General features: G+C 48.9%; 1 protein-coding gene across 4 annotated transcripts in view; it reads right to left on the reverse strand.

Annotated features, from left to right (window-relative positions):
- Positions 1–2730: 2730 nt before the first annotated feature.
- TMEM163 (transmembrane protein 163) overlaps positions 2731–22911 on the reverse strand; it is a 260775-nt gene continuing 240594 nt past the window's right edge. For all 4 annotated transcript variants that reach the window (XR_012421087.1, XM_045368199.2, XM_074008921.1 and 1 more), the window contains 3 exons: positions 13031–13142; positions 4993–5134; positions 2731–3736 (listed from right to left, as the gene is read on the reverse strand). Coding sequence is in view for 3 of the 4 variants with exons in the window: in XM_045368199.2 (XP_045224134.1) it covers positions 3676–3736; positions 4993–5134; positions 13031–13142 (315 nt within the window). In the remaining variant the exon portion in view is untranslated. The remainder of the gene's footprint in view (positions 3737–4992; positions 5135–13030; positions 13143–22911) is intronic.

Raw genomic sequence — 22911 nt, forward strand, 5'->3', positions numbered from 1 at the left:
TTGTAGAGTCTGGAATGCAGAAAAAAATCACCCTAGCTTTCTTATAGCACGTAGGGTTTTGTGAGGATTCAGTGTTTAGCACAGTGCTTGGCACATAGTAAGCCCTAGTAAATGTTAAATATTGTTATTAGTGTTTCCTAAAACTTGAGAAATAAAGAGCTGAGCTCATTCCCTTCCTATTGATTCAAAAATACCTACATGAAAACATGATTCCAAGTTGATTGAATATTGTAGGAATTACTGGTTTAGAGTAGCCCAGTTCTCGGCCTACCCTGCTGGTTGGGATTTTACTGTATTCTTGAATGCACTGGTTTGAAAATATGCCAGACTTCAGCCCTCAAGGAAATAAGGCTGCAAGAATTTATGAACTCCAGCTGGAAAGGGTAAAGGTGACCTTTGGCTAGCAACATACCGGACCTTACTCCACTGATGTCTTTCAGAACATTCCAAGGGTTTTTCTCAAGGAACATTTTTGAGCTAGAAATTAAAATGGGTTATCTGGCAGACTGCACCTCTTGAGTCAAAGTTAACAGTATTCCTTTGAATGCAGTAAGGGAGGCTTTTCTGCGTTAAGGGGGACCAATCGAACTTACGCATTCCCCAGGCAGGTCCCTTTGCCGCCCCTACAGGCTGGGGTGGCCCCTCCTGTCCTCAGGGATGGGACTCCCAGTCTGGTTAGCTCTGCATGTATCCATCAAATTAAAGGTTATTCCCTGGCCTCATGCCAGAGAAAACCAACCCCACCCTGCCAGCTGGGGGCAACAGGGCAGGGATTTTGGCCTCCCAGAACAGCTCCTAGAGGCTGCTCATGATTGAATGATGTTTTCCCAAATCACCTAAATATTGGTTTGCTTTTTGTTTTGGGAGAGGATTTGGCCTGTTACTTCCCCAGTGGATTGAAAGTTTTATCTCCTGCCCTGTCTTGGCACAACTCTGGATAGACTGCAGGTTGGAATTTGCTGGAGTTTGGTGTCTTTTTCAAATTCCTTTGGATTCTCTTCAGCCAAATCAGCAGTCTCGTCCTATGGATGAAGTGATTGCAATTTCCCATCTGCAAAGCATCTCTCTAGCCCAGATTTTGTGGAGCCTTAAAATACTCCCTCGCTGCCACCCTGACCCCACAGCTGGAGAACCCTATGCTTATGTGGTGGGCAGGGCCACTGTTGATGGAGGATGGCGAGGAAGGGGTGGTGCTCAAAGGATCTGTGGTGCTGGAGGTCTAAATGCCTCTCAGGACGGTAGGTCAGGAACCTCAGAGCAGCTTCATGTCTGCCAAAGCTGAGAGGGAGCAAACTTGGGAAGCATTTTGCTCACTGTCCTACCCAAGTTTTAATAGCATAATAGTTGATGCCAAAGGAGATGGTGACGTCCCTTCCACTGCAGTTGCTGTCACAACCTTGATGTCTTTAAGCTAATGGCCATTTGCATCTGTGTCTTCAAACAGATCCTGGTTACAGCCATTTTCTATCGTTCACTTCTGGGGTTAAGTAATGCAGGGTTCTGCAAACAAGGTGTCGCTGTCCAAATGTACTGTACTGGCATAGAGAGCACTGCTTTGTTTTCCACTGTTGTAGAGAAAACTAGGGAGAACTTTATTTTTCAATAAACTTTTCTTGTGTGACAGGTGGAAGTGATTTTTGGGGGGCGGGTGCATGCAGGGTCACCTCCAGAACAAAGCTGAGCTGCTGTCTAGGCACATCCCCAACACACAACTTCCCCCAGCTGCCTTTCACGGTTTGCAGCACACTGTTGAAACTGCTGCTAGGAAGACAGGAAGGTGTATGTAAGGAGTGGAAAGGGGAAGGTTTTACTACTGTGTCTTCTTTTCCTCATATCACATCCACCACTGCGCATGTTAGGGCACTCTCCTTGCGCTGCCTTCCCCTAGAAGGAAAGTCAATTAGAAAGTGAACTGCTAAGATTTTGAGAAAAATCTTTAAGAATGAGCTAATGGCCCTATAAGGGGCTGAGCACCAGCGTCCATTGGACCTGGAATCGATTTCTCCCTCAAGAGCAGCTTTTGAGCCAGGAAGCAGTGAGCCATGAGCAGTTGGTTAGGCAGATGCCTTGGAGACAGGGAAGGTCTAGTCCATGCCCCACCCAACAGTTTGTCTGCAGGTGACATTGGCCCTCATCTGCATGGCCTCTGAAGCAGGCAGGCTTCCTGGCTACTGCCCAAAACAGAGACCCCACGCAGTTCACATAGCATGTTAGAACACAAGGGAAAGCCAAGTACCTGCGTTGAGGCAACGCGACCAGTGTAGCTTCCCCTCCCTGTGCTTCCACGATGTACAGTAGACACGAGAAAACCAGCGGAAGAGAAACAAAGGATCCTACACTTCCCAAACTTGCTTTAGTTCATGTTACATATTAACATCCATTGACATATTCCTCAGTACTGCTGGAGAAGCCACCTGAAAGCATGGTACTGGACCAAGGTTCCATGACCTCACAGAACAAACTCCCTTCCCTTCACCAGCATGGAGGGCCGACAGGACCCCACAGCTGGAACAAGGCCTGGGCGCAGCTGTCCCTCAGCTCCAGGTGCCAGGTGAGTGTGCGGCCCCTACCTGAGTGGTCAGAGAGGGCAGCCTGCACCACAGTCCATCAGGGTCTCCACGCTCAGTCCCCCTAGGCACAAGCGCCCCCTCCCACATCCTTCAGCCACAGTGGAAAACCTCCCATGTGTTGGTGCCGCATGGTGACAACTCCCAAAGATTGCCTTCCCGCGCTATACAAAACAGGTAAAGGTCTTTATTGGTCAGCCACTACTGCCTGGGCAAGCAGTGGTGTGAGAGGTACAGAACGGTACAGGTTGGGGAACACTTCAGAATCTAAACCTACCGTGACATCAGATGAGAACGTCTTGTTCCTTACAGAGGGAGCGAACCATCTCCACAGACTGTAATGTACCATTGCCACTTAACACAGCATATAGATATATGCATATACGGATAGATTCTAATTATTTATTACAAATAAACTTGCACATCTCTCAAAAATGGATCCAGTTTTCACATGGATGTTCAGGTTCTGAGTGTACAAGAAAGGGTCATGTGCTTATTTAATTCGTCCATGCAAAGCTTATACGTATATCACTAAGTACTTTAAAAAATAGAATGGTCTCCTTTTGAGCAAATCTGTTTAGATTTACGATTAGTAAAACAGTATGAAACTAATGAGATACACTGATAGAAATTAGGAAGTGACATACTGATGATTCTGGGTATGTAAAGGGTGAGGGGTACAATCTTCCCTTAAGACCTGCCAGGAGAGGAGATACTTGGAACCAGGAGTGGCGGGGCCACCCAAGCTGGAGGAGGTGGGTCTGCTCAGTCCTATGCAGCGCAGGCTGAGAGCACCACTGGAGACCTCTCTGCCAAAGGTCTCATCCTACCCGTGAAAACCATCACACTCCAGAGAATTGAAAACGCCAGTCCCAGCTGGAGACGGGGAAGCAGGTCCCCCCATGGGCATTGTCCTAACATGTTTGATGGGGGCGGCAGGTGATGGGGGCAAGGTAGATCCACCTGGCTGGGCAGACCTTGTCTTGTAATGACAAACCATGTGAAAGAAAACTTCCAAAAAGAAACCAGATGTTCAGTTAAATATTGGCACCCTTTGCCTATGTGGAAACTTCTCATCTCGATGGTCTCATGCGGACGCTGGCCCCCTTCACTCAAACATCTCGTAGTGACGTGTCTGCCTCACCCTCGGCACCATGTCGATGAGGAGTCTGCAAAGATGAAGACAGACAAGGTCACCTCCACGGCATGGGGCTGGAGAGCTTGGGGAAGCATATTTTCATTTTCTTTTTTCTGAGATAATTCACATACCATAAAGTTCACCCTATGTGACTGGGTGGTTTTTAGTATATTCATCAATTTGTGTTATCTCAGAAACCCCATGCCCCCTGTAGCATTCACTCCCCCTCCTCCCCACGCTGACGAGCCATACCCTCCTTCCGGCCTCTGTGGATTTGCCTATTGATATTTTATATAAACAATCAAACATGTGACCTTTTGTGACTTCCTTCATAACATTTGAGGTTCATCTATGTTGGAGCGAGTGTAACAGCGCTTCATTCCTTCTTGGGGGCTGAATGAGAGTCTGCTGCATAGATCTACCACATTTATCCATTCATCTGTTAATGGACAAGTGGGTTGTTTCTGCATTTTGCCTATTGTGAATAACTCTGCTGTGAATTTCCTGGACAACTTTCAGTGTGGAGGTTTGTTTCCATCCTCCGGCAGTGTATACCAAGGACTGGAAGTGCTGGGGCAAACGGTAACTCCGAGTTCTGGCAGCACCATGGTCCATTCCCACAACCATGGAGGAGGGCTCCACTTCCGCCACGTCCTCACCGACGCTGGCAGTTGTCCCTCTTTTTGATGATAGCCATCCGACCTTTCCTTGAGCGATGGAAGCATTTTAACATTTAAAAGCACAGCACCCTTCAGAAATGGTTCTCTGAAAGGCTAGCTCCAGCCTGGGTGCTGAAGCCCGCATCAGTGATGCCAGCAGGGCCTTTCTGCACCGACTAGTCCCCTTTTGCAAGAAGTTCTCTAAGGCTAGGGAAGCAGCCCCTGGCCAGCACACTGTCACATCCCCCACTCGTGGCAGGAGGGGCTCCCCGTGTGAGGAAACCACACAGAGGTGCTTCCCGGGGGCATCGTGAAGACTGAGAGAGAGGAAGGAGCACAGATGTCAGGACACAAAGAGTCCTAAAGGCATCAGACAGAAGTCAAGGAGTGCCTTTGTGGCTTAAAGGCCTGGTATCTCTTGTCCTTGCCTCACTTCCGTGCCAGCCCCAAGGATATCTGACCCCTGCTGGGTGCTTTTCCAGTCACCTGACACTGGTCAGGCTCAGGAGGGGCACGGGTATAAAACGTGAACTTCAGAAGCCTTCTGTCATTTCCTGGCTGGGGAAGGTGGTGGAGAAGGGGCACTCCTAGCTGCCAGGAAAGCAAAGAGGAAAGCACAAGAACCTACTTGACCCCATAGGCAAATATGGTGAGGCCGATCAGAACGCCTATGCTGCCGTCCAGGTACCAGACCGCCGAGTCATGCTTGAACACTTCGGCACTCAGAAGAATGGAGAAGCCCATCACGCCGCCCACAAGGGAGTTAAACCCTGCAAAGGAAGCAGAGAGAGGCTAGATGGCAGTGCCAAGCAATCCCAGAAAATTACCCAAATGCCAGTCCTGTCTCCACATAACTGGAGCATGTGCTGGAAGGAATGGTGCCCAAAGCTCTCACGAGTGATAGCCACCACCTGGGCCCATCAAGTCTCTACTCAAATGTCACCAGATACCTCCCAGAATAGAGCCGTCACCCCCATCATCCTGTACCTGCTTTATTTCTCTTCCGGGCACTGATGCCGTGTGTGGTTTACAGCTGGTCTCGCCCATGCCCGCGAGAACGCAAACCTCCTAGAGGCAGGGGTGTGGTTTTCTGTTGAGTCCACAGTCCCCAGGACAGTTCCGGGCTCACAGTAGACATTCAAATACTTGGGGACTCATATCTGACTGTCTGCTGGGCCAGATTCCGAGTTGGGCGTTCAGGATGTGCAGTTACCTATAAACCTTCTCAATCGTGTGACGTCACACTATCATCATCATCCCTGTTTTCCGATGAGAAAACTAAGAATGAGGTTAAATATATTGATGGGGGTTATCAGGATTGAGAAGGACTGGGATCTACCCAAACCTGCATCCTTTCCCTCCCGAGTCTCCTCTAAGTAACCTGAGGTTTTTTCCTTTCCCTCCAGAAGAGAAATGGAAAGTGTATTATGCTAAGTTTTTTGCAAAATATTGGCTACATGGTTGGAGAAATGGCCATAAAAACAGAACTGGAGCTACTAGATAGCGACTGCCATCTCTTTTCACACAGCAGCCCACTGGGGCTCCCAGCTTGCTTCTACTTTACCAGAGCTGTCAAAGGCCACACAGGAAGAGAATGGCTTAGGGTAGCTTCTAGGGTCTCCCCGTGAAGGACACCAGCTCCTCCCCTGCCCCAACACACTGGTGGCCCCAAAAGAAGCTCCAGGTCCACACTGCCCAAGGAGGCCCTGCCGGTAGATTTGTGCGGACCCGTAACATTCCACGCCAGGCTGGGCTTCCCCCGGGGCAGAGGAAGATTGCCGGGCAGGGGTGACCTGAGCAAATCTGTCTACTCAGGATCCAAGGCGGAGATGCAATGGCTGCTCACAGGGAGGGTGGATGAACCGCGGGCCTGCAAGGGCACCCCAGGGACTGGCCTGTGCCCTGCGACGCTCTTGGCAGTATGCCCTTCTCTCCCACGTGCTCAGGACACCTAGGTTTGGTCAAAGATACCTCATATTCCCCACACCACATCCACCACCCACCTGTAACTGTTCCTACAGTGCCCTGCTCCCCTGCCCACCTCAAAGGGCTTGGTTCTTGCGATGCTCCTCCCTTCCTCCTTCCCAGATTGGATCGGATTGTTCCTACTGGAATTAACCCACCTTCCCATCCCCATTGAACTCTTCTTGGACCCTGCGCCTCCCCCATCTCCTACTGGCCTTCACAAAACCTGCAGAAGAGTCTGCCCGCTGCCTCCACACTCACACCTCTGCCCAGATTCCCTCCTCCCCCAGCCCTTCCCGAAGTCAAAGTCATCCTCATCCTGCTACCTGCAGTGGTGACAGGCCCCTTTTTCAGTGGGGGTCACATCCCCAGCCTCACACCCCCCTGGGGCTCTTCCTGTCCCCTTTGCTGTGTCCTCCCCTGCATCCCCAAGTGTCCCAGGCTCCGTCCTCTGAGCTGGCCCTCTGCCAATCCATAAGCCCTGCTCCCCTCAATTCCCAGCTTTTGTCCTGACCTTTGCCCTCAGGCACAGGCTCCTCACGGAAGCATCTCAGACTGACCACAGCCACAACAGAGCCCTGAGCACCGCCTCGTCCTCTGCCGCATGCTCCGTAGATGGGGCCACCAGCTCCAGAGGCCGAGATTCTAGGAGCCCGTCTTCCCTTACACCACCAACCTGCCCCTCGCCAGATGTTACTCCCCCAACTCATTCTCACTCTCCCTGCTGATCCCTGCTCTGCCCCGGCCACCTGTGGTCCTCCCTGGACCCCGCCACAGCCAGAGGGACCCTCTGTCAGTGAGCAGCAGCCAGGATCTCCTGCAGGAAAGCCCCCATCAGGGGATCAAATCGCACCAGACCCCTCACATCCAGCCACACGACCCTGCGACAGCCACCCTGCCCGCTCCTCAGGGCCACTGGGCTTGTCACCGTCGCCCAGGGCCTCCCTCCCAGCCCTGTCCTCAGCCCCCAGCCCCTAAACTTCCTCCCCTCCACCCACCACTCCCTTCTGCCTCCAGCTAACAGGCTAGCTTTGCCATTTTAACCGCCCCACTCTTCTCACTGGAAACCTAAGCTTAAGGACAGGAACTTGGTCTCTCCTTGCAGTATTCGAAGTCCCAGGACAGGGCCCGGCATTCATCAGGGGTGCAAATGACCACTGCATGAACAAGTGACCACACGAAGGAGGAAGTAGGCAGGCAGGCAAGGGCCCAGCCTGAGCGCCACCCCTGCCCGGCTTCCGCAGACAGTCACCCCAGGAGAAGGAAGCCCAAGCCAGGTGCTGCTCAAAGAGGCAAAAGCGTGAGGTTCCCCAGACAGCCACTAGATGTCCACTCAGCTCCACCAAGTCACCCGCTCTGCCAGCCAGCACCAAGGCCGGCCCAGCTTGCCCTTCCTGACAACAGGTCCGCCAGGTGCTCCCTGATGCCCCACAGCTGAGAGGCTGGTGGCAGGGTCACCTGTTCGCTGCATCTTCTAGGAGGAGACTGCCCTGCCTGGCTCGGCTCACTTTTGTGATGACAGAGCCTGACTCATTTCAGCTTCATTTCTTGAGAGTCTGCCTGAGGATGCTGGATCAAGCACACGGAGAATAGGGACCGAGTCCGTGGCCACCCACCACCTTTGCTCCAAATGTCAGGACCTTCCCAGTCCGTCATTCCACATGAAGAGCTCTGAGCCCCCAGCCCCCACCAGCGCAGCAGGCAGGCCCTGCCGTCACTCCCCTCTGCAGTGCCAGCCCCACAAACTTGGCCCTGTCCCCACAGTTGCAACCACAGATCCGCTCTAATGAAGAAATGCTGTTATCAGTTTAGGAGCATACAATGGCACAAAATGATGGCTAAGGCCACCCTGATTAGAGCTCCACCAGTCTGGCTTTGCCAACTGGATCAGGATCTGTGTAGTTAAACACATTCATTGTACACAGAATATTCTAATTTAAAAGTTTCTTGCGTGCTTGAAAGATTGTCATAGATGGGGTATTTGAGAACTGGTTGTGAGCAGGAGAAGAGAGCAGGCCCCTGTTTCAGAGGGGCTTCCAGATTCGCCCCAGCTGTTCCCACAGGACTGAAGCTGTGCCCCTCATCCAGAGCGCTCCCCTGGTGCCCTCTCATGCTCTTCCTGTCTGATTTGTAGTATGTGTTTGTTGTACGAAATCACATTACCCTAATACACAGCAAGCTTCAGCCCAGTCCCAATAGCAACAAACCCATGAATGACAACATCCAAAGCCACAAACCAGATGAGACCAGATTCACTGCACCGCACAGGGTCTCCATCGACCACACCCTGCTGTCCCTTTCCCCAAAGAGCTGCCTCCCAGCTATAAGGACACCCCAGCGACAAAGGGAGCCAGCAGCATCAGCCTGGCCCACTTCAGCCTGGCTCCAGCTTGGGACCCAGCCGCCGCCAGGTGACAGGGGAGGCCGCCCTCTCCCACAGAGGGGATGCTTGGCTATGCCGCAGCCTAGCTGGCAGCCACAGGGAACCCCCAAGGTTCACGACAGCCATGGCTCCCTGACCCCATCCTGCCCACCCACCTTCAAAAGTGAGGAAAGAACAGAGAGAAGATAAATACAGATCGCTCCCTAGTTCTGCTAATCAATGAATGGAAGAAGCCCAGATCCCAGACAGTACAATTAGCAGGAGGGTATAATTCCTCCTGCGTGTTTTGCCAGCAACACACCCACCTAACAGGGGACGGCAGGGCCACAGAGCACAGGGCCTCCTGGGAACAGGCTCGGGGGAGGGGGCACTGCCTCTGCTCTCATCAAACCCACTCAGCCGATTCATCCCCGCGCTGCTCATTCTATACCTACCCCACCACTTCCCAAACCCTCTCCCTCACCCCATCTGAGCTGCCATCCCTTCCTCTCCCCGGGCCTCCCCCTGCTCAGCTCCCAGCTCCCTCCACTCTGCTCCCCACCACCGATGACCAGAGGGCTCCGCAGAAAATAGCACTCATGTCGCCCTACCTGTTTCAACATTTGATAAAATATCCCACATCCCACCGTAGACCTCAAGCCCCGCCATGCTCTGTCCCCCATTTCTGAGGAAGGGACCCCCCCATGCCCCTTCCTCACTCGGACTCCTTCCGCCTGGAGGACGGCTCTTCTCCATTCTTCGCCTGATTGTGAGACAGTTTTCACCCAAACCCTCCTCTTTTCCTTGTAACGACCTCCTCCCTGGTTCACAAGTATGATGGAAATACTGCTTATGGGTGTGGAGGATTCGTGTGCGCGAAATCAAAGTCAGAAGTTGTTCATGAGAAAAGTAGCCTCACTGTTGTTCTCCTCTGAACACCATATAACACGGTGGAAGCTAGAACAGTGAAGCCTAGACCGAGATCGTGTATCTGGAATATCTACAATGTTAGGAAACAGCACCCACCAAGTCACAGAGCCAGTGTTGCAAGGAGGGGGCCAAGCCCCATGGGTCATGGGTCATGGGCAGGGCGGGGTCAGGGACTCCTGCTGGGGCTCTGACTGCTGGCTCCACAGCCAGGTGTCCGGCGAGTGAGGCTGCCTGCACCCCAACCTCAGTGAGGTGGATCAAGGTCCCACAGATGTGCCAGCCAGAGGGGCTTCACAGCCTGCCTGGGAACCGGCCGAGGAGCTGCCCGCTGTGGACTCACCACCGGGAGCCCAGAAAGCTGTTCAGACCCACACTGCCTACCCTCGGGCTTCCTGCCCTTCCCTCCTGTTCTAGGTAAGGAGACATGGAAGGGAACGTGGGCAGCATACGCGGCAGAGGGAAGCCGAGGCCAGCCAGGCCTCCACTCTGCATCCCTACAGGGCTGGGCCGGAGTGGCCCTCAGAGCCTTGTAAAGGGACCTCTAAGGCAGCTGGAGGTCCCAACCCAAACCCCTGGCTAGGGCCCACTCATCCCTCGGCTCTCACACAGAACCCACCCGGTGTCCCGGCTACACTCATCCCTAAGGAAAGAAGGGCTCCATGGCCAAGGAAGGCATTTGATTTTGCAGACCACAAGGCAGCAGACTACAAAAATCCCAGTGGCTGAACTCCCTACCCCAAACCCCAGCTCTGCTCCCGACAGGGAAGGCCATGCAGATGAACCCGGGTCTTGCAGGACAATGTATTAGGGTCAACTTGATGCAAGCTGCCTATAATTCTACGATGTCTCAGTGGGTGACAGACACCCCAGAAGCCAGGCTGTGGCCTCAGTATGCTGTGTCATTCTCAGGAGGCTGAACTGCAAGTTCTTTAGATCCGGCTGTGCTAGAAAGACCTGTCTATTTATACCAGTGGGGTTGCTTGGCTGAGTTGCAGCCACGTTTTGGGGATCAGGGCAGGATGCCTCACAGCAATAAGGCGGAAACTGGAAAGGGAGGCTCGCTCCGGAGCTGGCGTCCCCAGCCAGCGCAGCACCTAGCAGAGTGTGAAACCCCGCTGATCCGGTGTTACCGCAACTTCATGCTCCAGCAGCGTCAAACCCGGGACCTGATGGCAGCAGGATCCCGCCTTCCCCCAGCCTGGCAGGAAGCGGCAACCTAGGGCTTCCTCTGGAGCTTGGGGAAGGGGTCCTGCCTGCCTGCCGCGCATGAGGGGCCTTAGCGCTGCTCAAAGCTGCTCAGGAAAAAGGCAGTCTCAACCCAGGCAGTCAAGGTAGTCAGTCCGCTCGCCATTTTAAACCACTTTTACCGTCTGAATAGCTTTGGTTTCATATGGACTAAAGGCTTCCTCAGCCCAAGGAGCAAGGCAGCGTCTCACAAGGGCAGAAACCAACAGCAGGCCTGCTGGGCAGGGCGACTTGAGGAAGGACTCGAGCTGCTGGTCACATGGCATGCAGGAGTGCTGGACACAGCAGGGGCCACCTTCCCTGGAGAGATGCTGTACTTGGCCCCTGGGGCGGGCACAGGGGCAGCACCAAACCTTGGTGTGTGCCACACAGACAGGGGTGCTGGCATAAAACACCAGTTCCCGGGCCCCAACTCAATCCCCTGGAATCAATCTTTGGGGTGGGCCCAGGAATCTGTGTTTTCAACAAACAGCCCAAGAAATTTCAGTGCTGCCAGCCTGGTAGTGGTCAACTGATGAGCGTCGGGGGTCTGAGATTTTGCAGTCAGGATGTCAGGTCCTGTAACCCCCAACATCTTCAGGCCTGTTTAAAGGAACCCCATGCACATCCATGCACACGGGTGATGCTCTTCCGAGGGTAGCCATGGGTGAAAAGCTGGGGGCCTCCTCTTGCCTTCCCAAGAGACCATGTTGCAGACTCAGGAGGCGGAGTGGGGGCAGGCGGTGGGCACAGGGACTCCTGGCTCCCCAACAAGGACAACCAGCCCACACCCCCACCCTCATCCCCCAGACCTGCCAACACACCTGCAAACAGTCCCGCCACCTGCCAACAGTCCTGCCACCTCTGCGGATGGATTCCTGGGCCAGAGCTCCGTCCCAGGGAGGAAACATCACTTTGGCTTCCTGTACCCCTGCCCACTGTGCAAAGTCCAGCTCTGCACCCAGCAGGTCCTCAACGTCGGCTAAGACAAGGAGCCCACGCCATGTCACCATGCTCCCTTCCTGCGGGTGAGAAGGGCCCCACAGCTGTCACTGTCACCATGCATGTCTGCACTCCACACTTCACACACAAAAGAGCCTTGAGAGTTTGGGACAAGGAAGTGTTTCTTACAAAAATAATCTAGCCGGGCACGGTGGCTCACACCTGTAATCCCAGCACTTTGGGAGGCTGAGGTGGGAGGACTGCCTGAGCTCAGGAGTTTGAGACCAGCCTGGGAAACAATATGGTGAGTCCCCATCTTAAAATATATATATACACACACACACAGACACACACACACAACATACACACATGTGTGTATAACATGTAAAACATTTTCATGTTTGTGTGTACATATATACATATACAGACACACATATATAAACTTTTTAAGAAAGAATCCACATATTTCTGCTCTATTCTGTGCAGGTGCACCCACCAACCCACAAGACTTTTGCCCTTTGACCCCCTACCACTTTACCCCTGACCCCTGGGCTCCGCACATGCCCAAGAATAAATAAAAGCAACATGTCCAGGAGGCACTGCTTATCAAGTTTCTTGTCTATACATCAGTGATATCAGCGAGTCTGGGGCCTGAAACGTGCTTTTCCTGCACTCACACACCCCTCTCTCTGTCATCCCAAAGGTCACAAAAGAAGTTCCTCCTGTCCCACAGGGACACACACAGACTTTTCTAGCTGGTTGAGATTCTAAGCAGAGAACACACAGGTCATTTCCCCAGAGCAGGCAGGCACCTGGTAACTGCTACCTGAACTCCCAGGTGAGCGTCCCACTAGCTGGAAGGAAAAACAAGCATGGAGAATTCACAAAGGCAACATTTATAGAATCCAGAAAAGGCATTTACTTTTTATGGGGAGCAATGCACATAAAACCCAAGACTCCAGGAAACCCTTTGTGCTTCATGATTAAGAGGCTGGGGAGCCCCGAGCCTCCCTGCTAGGAGGTCAGAGTGGAGGTGATTTATGAAGAGTTTATTAAATTCCCAGGGCACAAGATATCTGCCCTGATATGGGAGCTCTGAGAAACAGCTTGAGGCGGGTAGGAGAGTGAGAAATGGATTCCAAATGACTGAGTTCTCCAGCAAGGGAAGCAACTAAAAGAGACCCAAACAGCATCTTCCTTGTGAGCCCAGCCCCCAGGGATTAGGCATCCTAGCCTTACTCACCATCTGTGATGAGTGCTCTACTGGTCAGAACCTTCCCCAGCATGAACTTCAACACGGCCAGGATGCTGCAAAGAATCCCACTTAAAATGGAGACACTGAACAGGAAATCGTCCTGCAAGAGAAAGTTCCAGATTTCAACAGTTCACCTCCTGCTGGAGCAGATCATTTCCAACCCACTTGCCTTAGAGATAAGCTTTGTTCCAAGTACAAGTAGTCAGTCAGGTATGCTGCCACCAGGTGGGGGTATGTATACTGCATGCTTTCACATCTCAGTTATGTGTCACCAGGAATTGGAAAAAATGCTCAAAAACAGATAATCCCAATTTATATTTACTTAGAAAACCATTATGTATTTATTTTCCTGTAGGAAATTCACCTTCCCACTATTCTGCTAAAATGAGTAGCAGTCATAGATCAATAACAGAGTTGGTCAGAATGCTAAGAACAGCGTCTTCTAAATAGAATTTTCCACAGATAATTCACCAAGCAGTTGACTGAGAATTTTGGAACACATAAACACACCACTGGCCTAATAATCCTTCAACAGAGACAACTGAATTTGCCACAGGGTCAGTTATGGCTGGAGCTACTTAAAACCATATCTTTTCCCCTTAAATTCACACAGGGCAATTGAGAGTTCATATAAACATGGGTAGAGAAAATAGCATCTAAAAATACAGTCTGCTACTGACGTTATCTGAACACTTCCTCTAAATTGTTACCTTACTTTTGCAAGCAAACAAGTGAGTCCCATATGCAATAAGTAAGCACCACTATCTCCTGACATTGGGGCCCATCCAGCTCTTCTGCTTCAAGCTCCCATGTGTCACCCCCATGAGACACAGCCTTCAGATTTCCCAATATTAAAATGCACCTGCCAGCAGAACTCTGATGCAGCAGCATACATAGGCAAAGAAATCGGCTTTTCCCTACGCATTTTATTAATCAAATTCACAAACCTCGTGTCAGAAGCTGGGAAGACAGAGACAGCCTGCTTCGTGTTCAACACTTAACAAAGCCGTTTGCAAAACCACTTCACTGGAAACAGGTTATCTGTATAGGGTCAAAGCATCTCCCCGAAAACATGGGTCAGTGGCAGTGGTGGTTTTGGCAACCTATGTTCACAAACTCTTCGCTACTCCCCACCCCATCCCCTGCCCTTGAGTTTGGGCTGGACTTAGAGACTCAAATCTAACAGAGAGGATAGAAAGGGAAAAACAGTAGCTTACTAATGGAGAACCCAAGCAGACACCGCCTCAGCCCAGTCAAGGTTCATATCACCGTTAATAAGTTGTGTTAGTACCCTGTGGCCCCCGATACGATGTGACAAGAAGGGCACTTTACCTCCATGGTGTTCCATCCCCAAATCCATAACCTCATTTTAACTGCAAAACAACATCAAACAAACCCAAACTGAGGGACGGGCTACAAAATACCCGACCACTACGCCTCACGTGTCAAGGTCATGAAACACGAGGAACGACCGAGACTGTCACACACTGGAGACTGAAGGAGATTTGATAACTAAATGCAAAATGGCATCCCGACTGGATCCTCGAACAGAAAAAGGTCATCAATGGGAAAACTGGGGACATGAGAAGGGAGTCTAGAGTTCTGTGAAGAGCACCGTCATCCCGCGGTAGAGACGAATTTGCCGCGGCCGTGTGCCATGTTAACAGCAGGGCAGGCTGGATGCAGGGGATATGGGAACTCTGTACTATCTGTAAAACTCTTCTATTAACCTAAAATTCTTTCACATTTAAAAGGTGATTTAAAGTAATCACCTCACTGAAGTTTCACCTCCTCAAATGACCAGTAAGGCCCATCCCAAACCAGGCCTCTTGACAACTCTTCAGTCCCTCCTATGCGGAGGTTACACAGCAGGGGACACAGTGGGAGGGGGTCAGGAGCCCCAGATGGAAGCTCTCTTCATGCAGGGACTCAGCCTAAGTCCAGGAGATAGCACCCACAGAAAATAAACTGAACATGATGCTACCATCTGAGTATGTGTCCCCGCCAAAATTCACACATGGAAACCTCATCGCCAGGGTGATGGTATGAGAAGCGGGGGGGGGGCCTCTGGGAGGTGATTAGGTCGCAAGGACAGAGCCCTCATGAATGGGATGAGTGCCCTTACAAAAGGGGCCCCAGAGAGCCAGCTTGCCCCTTCCACATGTGAGGACACAGGGAGAAGCCACCGTCTTATGAACCAGGAAAAGAGCCCCCACTAGGCACTGAATCTGCCGGCATCTTGTCTTGGACTCCCAGCCTCCAGAACTGTGAGATGGAAGTGTCTGTGGTGTATGAGTCACCCAGTCTGTGGTGTTTAGTTATAACAGCTAGAACTAAGACACCCGACCAAAGAATCGCATGTCAACAGCCCCAGGTGCTAACGGGACTCAGGAAGCACAGGCCGGGATACTGAGGCAGTTAGGAAAGTCAAGAACTTTGAGGCCTCAGATCTGGAGACCCAGTGCTCACTTTGCTTACCCCACGCCTGAATCACCTCTGGCTCCATTCCGTCTCTGTTTGCAAAGCCCTCCTCCCTAAGTTTCCAGAGGTAGAGAAAATCTGTGCTTACCCCATCTAGGCCCCTGGGGCACAGGGGCTGGGCTGTGCTGCCCCACCCTGAGATGCAGCTCCAGAAACGCCACCCACGGCTTTGGTGACCGTTCCTCCATCTCTAAAGGGAGCTTCAGAACCAGGGCTCGGCCGACCCAGCAGCAGGAGTGTGCCAGGCAGGCCTTTGCTCAACTCTAAACTCCACGGCTTACTGGAAACGAACACTTGGATCTCAGTTGCTCCTCTGTAAGCGGTAGTGGGATGCCTACAGCCCCTGGCAGCCGCTGGCAATAAAAGGTAGGAGTTGTTGTTAACGGACCGAAACACACGATCCACACACAAACGTCCTCTACCTGCCGGCCACATCGGGTACTCACGGTGAGCCCCAGCTAAGCCTGGTCAGCATTCTTGTAAGAGAGACGCAGGAAGCTTGTCACCGAGAAGTAAGTATGCATGGTCAAACAAAGAAACTTCAACTTCCACAAGACCAGGACTGAGCTCCACCGCGGCCTATCAAGGGGCTGTGCGGGAAGCTTCCTGCCCCAGGGAGGCTTCATCTCTGGGGAGCTCTCCATGGACCGGATGGGCCGCGAGGTCCAGCTCCTGGAGGACTGGGGTGGGCTTTCCTGGGGCGAAAAAGAAGAACCACTGGGTGGCAGCTTCAAAGGCACTGAAGCGGGAGCCCCACTTACCAGCTGTGTGACTCTGGGCAGGTCCCTCAACCCCTCCCTCCCTCCACTGTCCTACCTAGAAAGTGGAAAAAACAACAGACCACCTGATGGTGGCCGCACACACTGCGCGCGCAGAGCTCCTGGTGGCCGCACACACTGCGCGCGCAAAGCTCCTGGTGGCCGCACACACTGCGCGCGCAGAGCTCAGCTGCAGCCACGCTGCCCGGAATTTCCTTCCTCCATGGTTCCCGGTTGAAGCTGACTCCCAGAGACACCCGCATGGGCCGTGAAAGGTGGTGAAGCGGCTGGGTGCTGCCACGGTTCAGCCAGACACGTTCCGTGGCTCCAGGGGACCACAGAGTGGTCCAAGTCCAGTGGACTCGCCCAGGGGAGAGCAGGGCAGCACCGGGCCAGTGGATTCTCCCCTCCTGCCGCATCCCCCCGCTCCAGCTTCGCTGAGTCATGAGCCAGGAGTGCATATAGCTCTGTGGCAAAGGCGCCCGCTTCTGCAGGATGCCCAATGTCATGGAGGCTGAGACAGTGAGGGTCACATACAGGTCCAGGCCATCTTCATGGGCGCCAGTTTGTCCTTGGCCCCTCCTCCTGGCTCAGCCTTCTTTCCTGACTGCACGGCTGCTGACTTCAGGCCAACACCACACTCAGAGGCAACCGCCTTACCAGGACGTCGGCACCAGCAACCACCACGTGGAAAGTCTCATCCCTGCCACAAACCCCTCTTCTGCATCACTTAGAGGGGTCTGCTTCTTTGCCTGAACCCTGCCATAAAACTTCATACGGATGTGTCATGGGGTCAAACAGGGCCCGGCACAGAGTGAATGCTATATTAGTATTGGGAAGCCAAGTTTTTTAATGGAGAGAAGCCGAGATGCAAAAGGCAGGCTTTTTCTGAGCATGGATTATTTCTACCAGCCACCCTTTGCTCCTAGGACTGGCTCTGAGACAGCAACTACCTTTCTCTCTAGAACAGAGTCTGAGGCCATCTCTGAGTGTCACCCAAAGCTGCAGGCTGCAGGTCACCACTGCTGAGTGGATCTGCCTCAGAAACAGATGAACCCTGTGGAGGAACCCAAGAAGGATCCAGGTTGGCACAGACCTGCCAAAGCCCCTCTCCCAAAACCAGCTTTCAATGTCCTAAAAGCTCTGTGATTTCCCTGCCCAGGCCCAGATGGCTCTCCTGTGGTGCATGTGCTCCTCTCTCCACACGGCTCCCACGTTGACTGTTGGCATGAACAGAATGTCACAGAGATGCAGTCAGCAGCCTGCTCAAGACATCAGTACCTGGCTGGGCGTGGTGGCTCATGCCTGGAATCCCAGTGCTTTGGGAAGCCGAGGTGGGAAGATCACTTGAAGCCAGGAGTTCAAGACCAGCCTGGGCAACATAGTGAGACCTGATCTCCACAAAAAATATAAATATTAGCCAGGCATGGTGGCACATGCTTGTAGCCCCGGCTACTCAGGAGGCTGAAGCAGATGGATCACTTGAGGCCAGGAGGTTGAGACTGCAGTGAGCTATAATAGTGCCACTGCACTCCTGCCTGGGCAACAGAGTGAGACTCTGCCTATAAAACTAGGTTTAAAAAGACATCAGTCCCTATTATGGACGAGATGTCTGTGTTCCTACAAAATTCATATGTTGAAGCCCTAACCCCAATGTGACAATATTTGGAGATGGGGCCTTTGAAAGATAATTAGGGTTAGATTAGGTCATGGGGGCGGGGGGACTAGTACCCTTATAAGAGACTTGTACCTTTATAAGAAAACAGAAGATCTTTCTCCCCACCACCTATGTGCACCAAGGAAAGGCCACATGAGGACACAGTGAGAAGGCAGCCATCTATAACCCAAGGAAGGATCCCTCACCAGATGCTGACTCTGCTGGCACATTCATCATGGACTTCAGTCTCCAGAACTGTGAAGAAGAAATTCCTGTTGTTTAAGCCACCTAGTTGACGACATTTGTCTTTGGCACCCCAAGCTAAGACAGTCTCTAAGTTTAATAAAAGAAAGTTTCTGAGAAGATTCCTTCCGGAGAGTCAGGAAGCCACGGCAGACATGGAGACATGGCTGACAATGAGAAACCATAACATGCGTAGGCTGTACTGCCATTGACTTCTCTCAAGGTGCAGCCACACCTACCATGCCACAGAATTCTCAGCAGTGTCAGAGGGGGCGTCTGACAGAAACAGTTGGAGAGAGGCTAAATGACTTTCCCAGGGTCACTCTGCTAGTGGCAGGACCTGGAATTGCTCCCAGCTGTAAACTGTACCAGGCTGCCTCATCTAAGGCCTCATGATCATCTCTCATGTCCCTAAACAGTGGAGTCCGTGAGAACAGTGACAGCAATTTCTTTGCTAGGTATTGAGTTCCCGCTGTTACCAGTACTGTGTCTCTAGAATTTCTCACAGTTGAGTCTTCACTGAATGATGGAAGATTACGACAAAAAGGTTTAAGGAAATTTGCCAATCATTCAGAGCCAAGTATAAATGTACATTAAAGGTAAACTCCACATAAATTTTGTCCATGCTGGCAAGCTCCTTCAACACCTTGTAGTAGCCAAGACCTTTTCTGACCATCTCAAAGCCATAAAAGATTGATATACTTGACAAGACAGAAGTTAAAGCATATTCAGGGGAAAGATCAAATACAAACTAGAAAAAACATTGTCACGAAGGGTTAATCTCCTTACTATATAAAGGGCTCATGAAAATCTAGAAGAAAAAGACCAACAAAGAGAAAATGGACAAAGATATATGTGAGAGACAGTTAAAAATAACATAAATTTTAAACATATGAAAAAGGCTCAAATGTTCATAAAATAAATGAAAGCCAAAACTATAGTAAGGCCCTTTTTATCTAACCAAAAATATCACAAGGCTATGAGAAAACAGTCTCTCATACCATTCTGATTGGTGGCAGTGCAAAATGGTCCAACCTGTACAGAGAACAATTTGACAATTTCTCTGAAAAGTACAAATCTCCCCTTTGAGCAAGCCACCCACTCATGTGAATTTATCTTAGTGCTACACCTGTACGTGCATGCAAATGATGGCACATATAACAGACAAATCCAAAATTAAAGAAGATGATCATAATACTTTACATAACTGATAGAACAAACTAACAGAAAGTCTGTAAACAGAAGACTTCAACAACATGATCAACCAGCTTTGCCGGACATTTATGGAACATCTATCCAACAAAGGCAGGACACACATTCTTTTTAAATGTAATATTAATGTAGATCACATTCTATGCAATTAAAAAGATATCAACCAATTAAAAAACTGGAATCATACAAGGCATATTCTCTGACAATGGGATTAAACTAGAAATCAGTAACAGGATAATATCTAGAATATTCTAGTATTTGGAAACTGAACAATAAAACAACCCACTTCTTAAAAACTCATGAATCAAAGAATAATTACCAGGGAAATTACAAAATATTTTCAAGTGAAAGAAAGTAGAACAACAGTATATTGAAATTAGTGGTATGCAGCAAAAGCAGTGCTTAGAGGAAATTTTATAGTAAATAATGTACTTAAAAATGTTTAAAAGGCCTAATATCAATGATCTGAGCTTTGCCTTTAAGAAAAAATTAAAAGAAAATCAAATTCATCCCAAAGTAAGGAGAAGGAAAGAAATAATAAACTTATGAGCAGAAATCAATGAGACAGGCCAGGTGTGGTAGCTCACAACTGTAATCCCAGCACTTTGGGAGGCCGAGGCAGGTGGATCAGTTGAGGTCAGGAGTTCGAGACCAGCCTGACCAACATGGTGGAACCCTGTCTCTACTAAAAATACGAAATTAGTTGGGCATGGTGGTACATGCCTGTAATCCCAGCTACTCGGGAGGCCGAGGCAGAAGAATCACTTGAACCCGGGAGGCGGAGGTTGCAGTGACCCAAGATCACACCATTGTACTCTAGCCTGGGTGACAAGAGTGAAACGCCATCTCCAAAGAAAAAAAAAAAAAAACCAATGAGACAGAAAATGGATAAACAGTAGACAAGAATCAATAAAACCAAAGACCTTAATAAAGATCGGTAACATAGGATAAACCTCCAGAACTCATCTAGAAAAAAGAGGACACATGTTATCAATATCAGGAATGAGATAAGGCACATCACTACAGATCCAACAGGATCTATTAAGAATTTAATAAGGAAATATAACCAACTTGATGCCAATAAATTTGACAACGTAGAAGAAATGGACAAATCGAAGGTCATTCAAGAAGTAGATAACATGAAGAACCCTGTAGCTATTGAAGACCTTGAAATTGTAGTGAAAATCTTTCTCACAAAACTTCAGGCCCCAATGGTTTTATTGGCAAATTCTGCCAAACATTTAATCATTTAAAGGAGAAATAACCAATTCTAAAACATTTCTTTCAGGAAAAAAGATAAAGAAGAAACACTTCCCAATTTATTTCTGAGGCCAGCATTACTATGACACTAAAAGCAAAAGAATCATAAGAAAACTACAGACCAATGGCTCTCATGAATCAGACTTAAAAGTCCTCAACGAAGTATCAGCCACACAAATTCAGCAATATATAAAAAGGATAATACAACATGACCAAATGGGGTTTACCCTGGGGAAACAAGGTTGATTAAACATTCAAATATCAATCAAAGCAATTTCCCATATTGACAGAACAAAAAGAAAGCCCATATAATCATCTCGATAGAAGTAGAAAAAGCATTTGATGTGCCACATGTGTCACTACCCACTCATGGAGAAGGGAAAGAAAAAGGGAGGAAGGAAAAGACTTCTCAGCACTCTAGGAATAGAGAGGAATTTCCTCAACATGATAAATGGTATCTAGGAAAAACCTACAACTAATATCAACCAATGGTGAAAAAAATGAATGTTACTCCTAAGATCAGGAAAAAGGCAAGGACATCTACTTACATTACTTCTATTTGACACTGATTAGGAGGGACTAGCCAGCATACAGATAGAAAAGAAAGAAGTAAAACCATTTTTATTTACAGACTGCATAATTTTCTATTTTGAAAATCCTCAGTAATTTACCACCCCTCCCACACGGAAAATGTACTTATTAAAACTATAAATGAGTTTAATAAGACTACATACCAAGTTAGTAAGTAAAACTCAACTGTATTTCTGTACACTAACTAGAAATATGGAGTTTTTGGAAACACTATTTAAAGTAGTATAAAAATACTAAATACTCAGTGATAAATTTTACATGTAATACCTGTGCACTGAAAACTACAAAATATTACGGAGATAAAAGATTTTAGTACATGGAAAGATATACTATGTTCAATTATTATTAAAACATTAGTCCTCCCCAAATTGATCTGGATGCAAAAGCCACCCTAAGCCAAATCCCAGCAGACTCTTTTAAAGAAATAAAAATGGACAAGTTGATTTTAAAATGTATGTGTAAATGAAAGGGGCTTACAATAACCAAAGTGATTTTGAAAAAGAACAAATTTGAAAGGTTTACACAAAGCCTCTCCTTATTTGATTTATGAAATAAGTCATTTCCAAACTGATTATAAAGCTATTGTAATCAAGAAGTGATACTATCATAAAGTCAGACATATAGATCAACAGAACAAAATAGAAAGCCTAGAAATCAGCCCACTCTCAGATGTAGTCATTTAGTTTTAGACAAAAGCACAGAAGCAATCCAGTGGAAAATGTAAACCCTTTACAACTAACAGCACTGGAACAATTGGATATATGTATGGAAAGAAATAAATCCTGATCCTTATTTCACACTATATTTTAATTTAGTGTGATTTTAATTTGAGATGGACTGTAGATCTCAAAGTGAAGCTAAAACTGTAAAACTAAATTATGTATGAACTTGGGTTAGGCAAATTATTTCCTATGACAAAAAATAAGCACTAACCATTAAGAAAACTGCGATAAGTTAGACTTTATCAAAATTAAAACTTTTGCTCCTTGAAAGACTATTAAGAAAATGAAGGCAAGCCATGATACAGAAAAAAAAAGTAAAACATATCTGAGACAGAACTGGTATCCAGAATATTTAATAATTTCTACATCTCAGTAAGAAGAAAACAGATGACTCAATTAAAAAAAAAAGGCAAAAATTGGAACACTTTACCATATAAGATGTAACAACAGCAAATAAGCACAAGGAAGGATAATCAACATTATTGGTCAACAGGGAAAAGTACATGAAACCACTGTAAGTGACCACTACATACTCATTAGAATCACCAAAATTTAAAAAAAGAAAACACATAATACCAAGTATGTGAGGATGTGGAGCAACTGGAACGCTCATATGTTGCTGGTGAGAATGTAAAATGGTATAGTCATTTTGTAAAAGAGATGGCCATTCCTTGTGAAATTAAATACAGACTTACCATAGGATTCAGCAATTCTACTCCAAGAGAAATGAAGGCGTATGTCCACATGAAGACTTCACATCAATGTTCTCAGCTGCTAATTTCATAATAGTCAAAAACTGGAAATAACCTAAATGTCCAACCACTGGTGAATGGAACAAATTGTGATCTGTCCAGACAACAGAATATTACTCAGCAATAAATAAGAATGAACCACAGATATGTTCAGCAAGAATAGGGCTGCATTTCAAAAGCATTATGCTAAATA

The sequence above is a fragment of the Macaca fascicularis genome, chromosome 12 (genome assembly GCF_037993035.2).
Source record: "Macaca fascicularis isolate 582-1 chromosome 12, T2T-MFA8v1.1".
Classification (NCBI taxonomy): domain Eukaryota; kingdom Metazoa; phylum Chordata; class Mammalia; order Primates; family Cercopithecidae; genus Macaca; species Macaca fascicularis.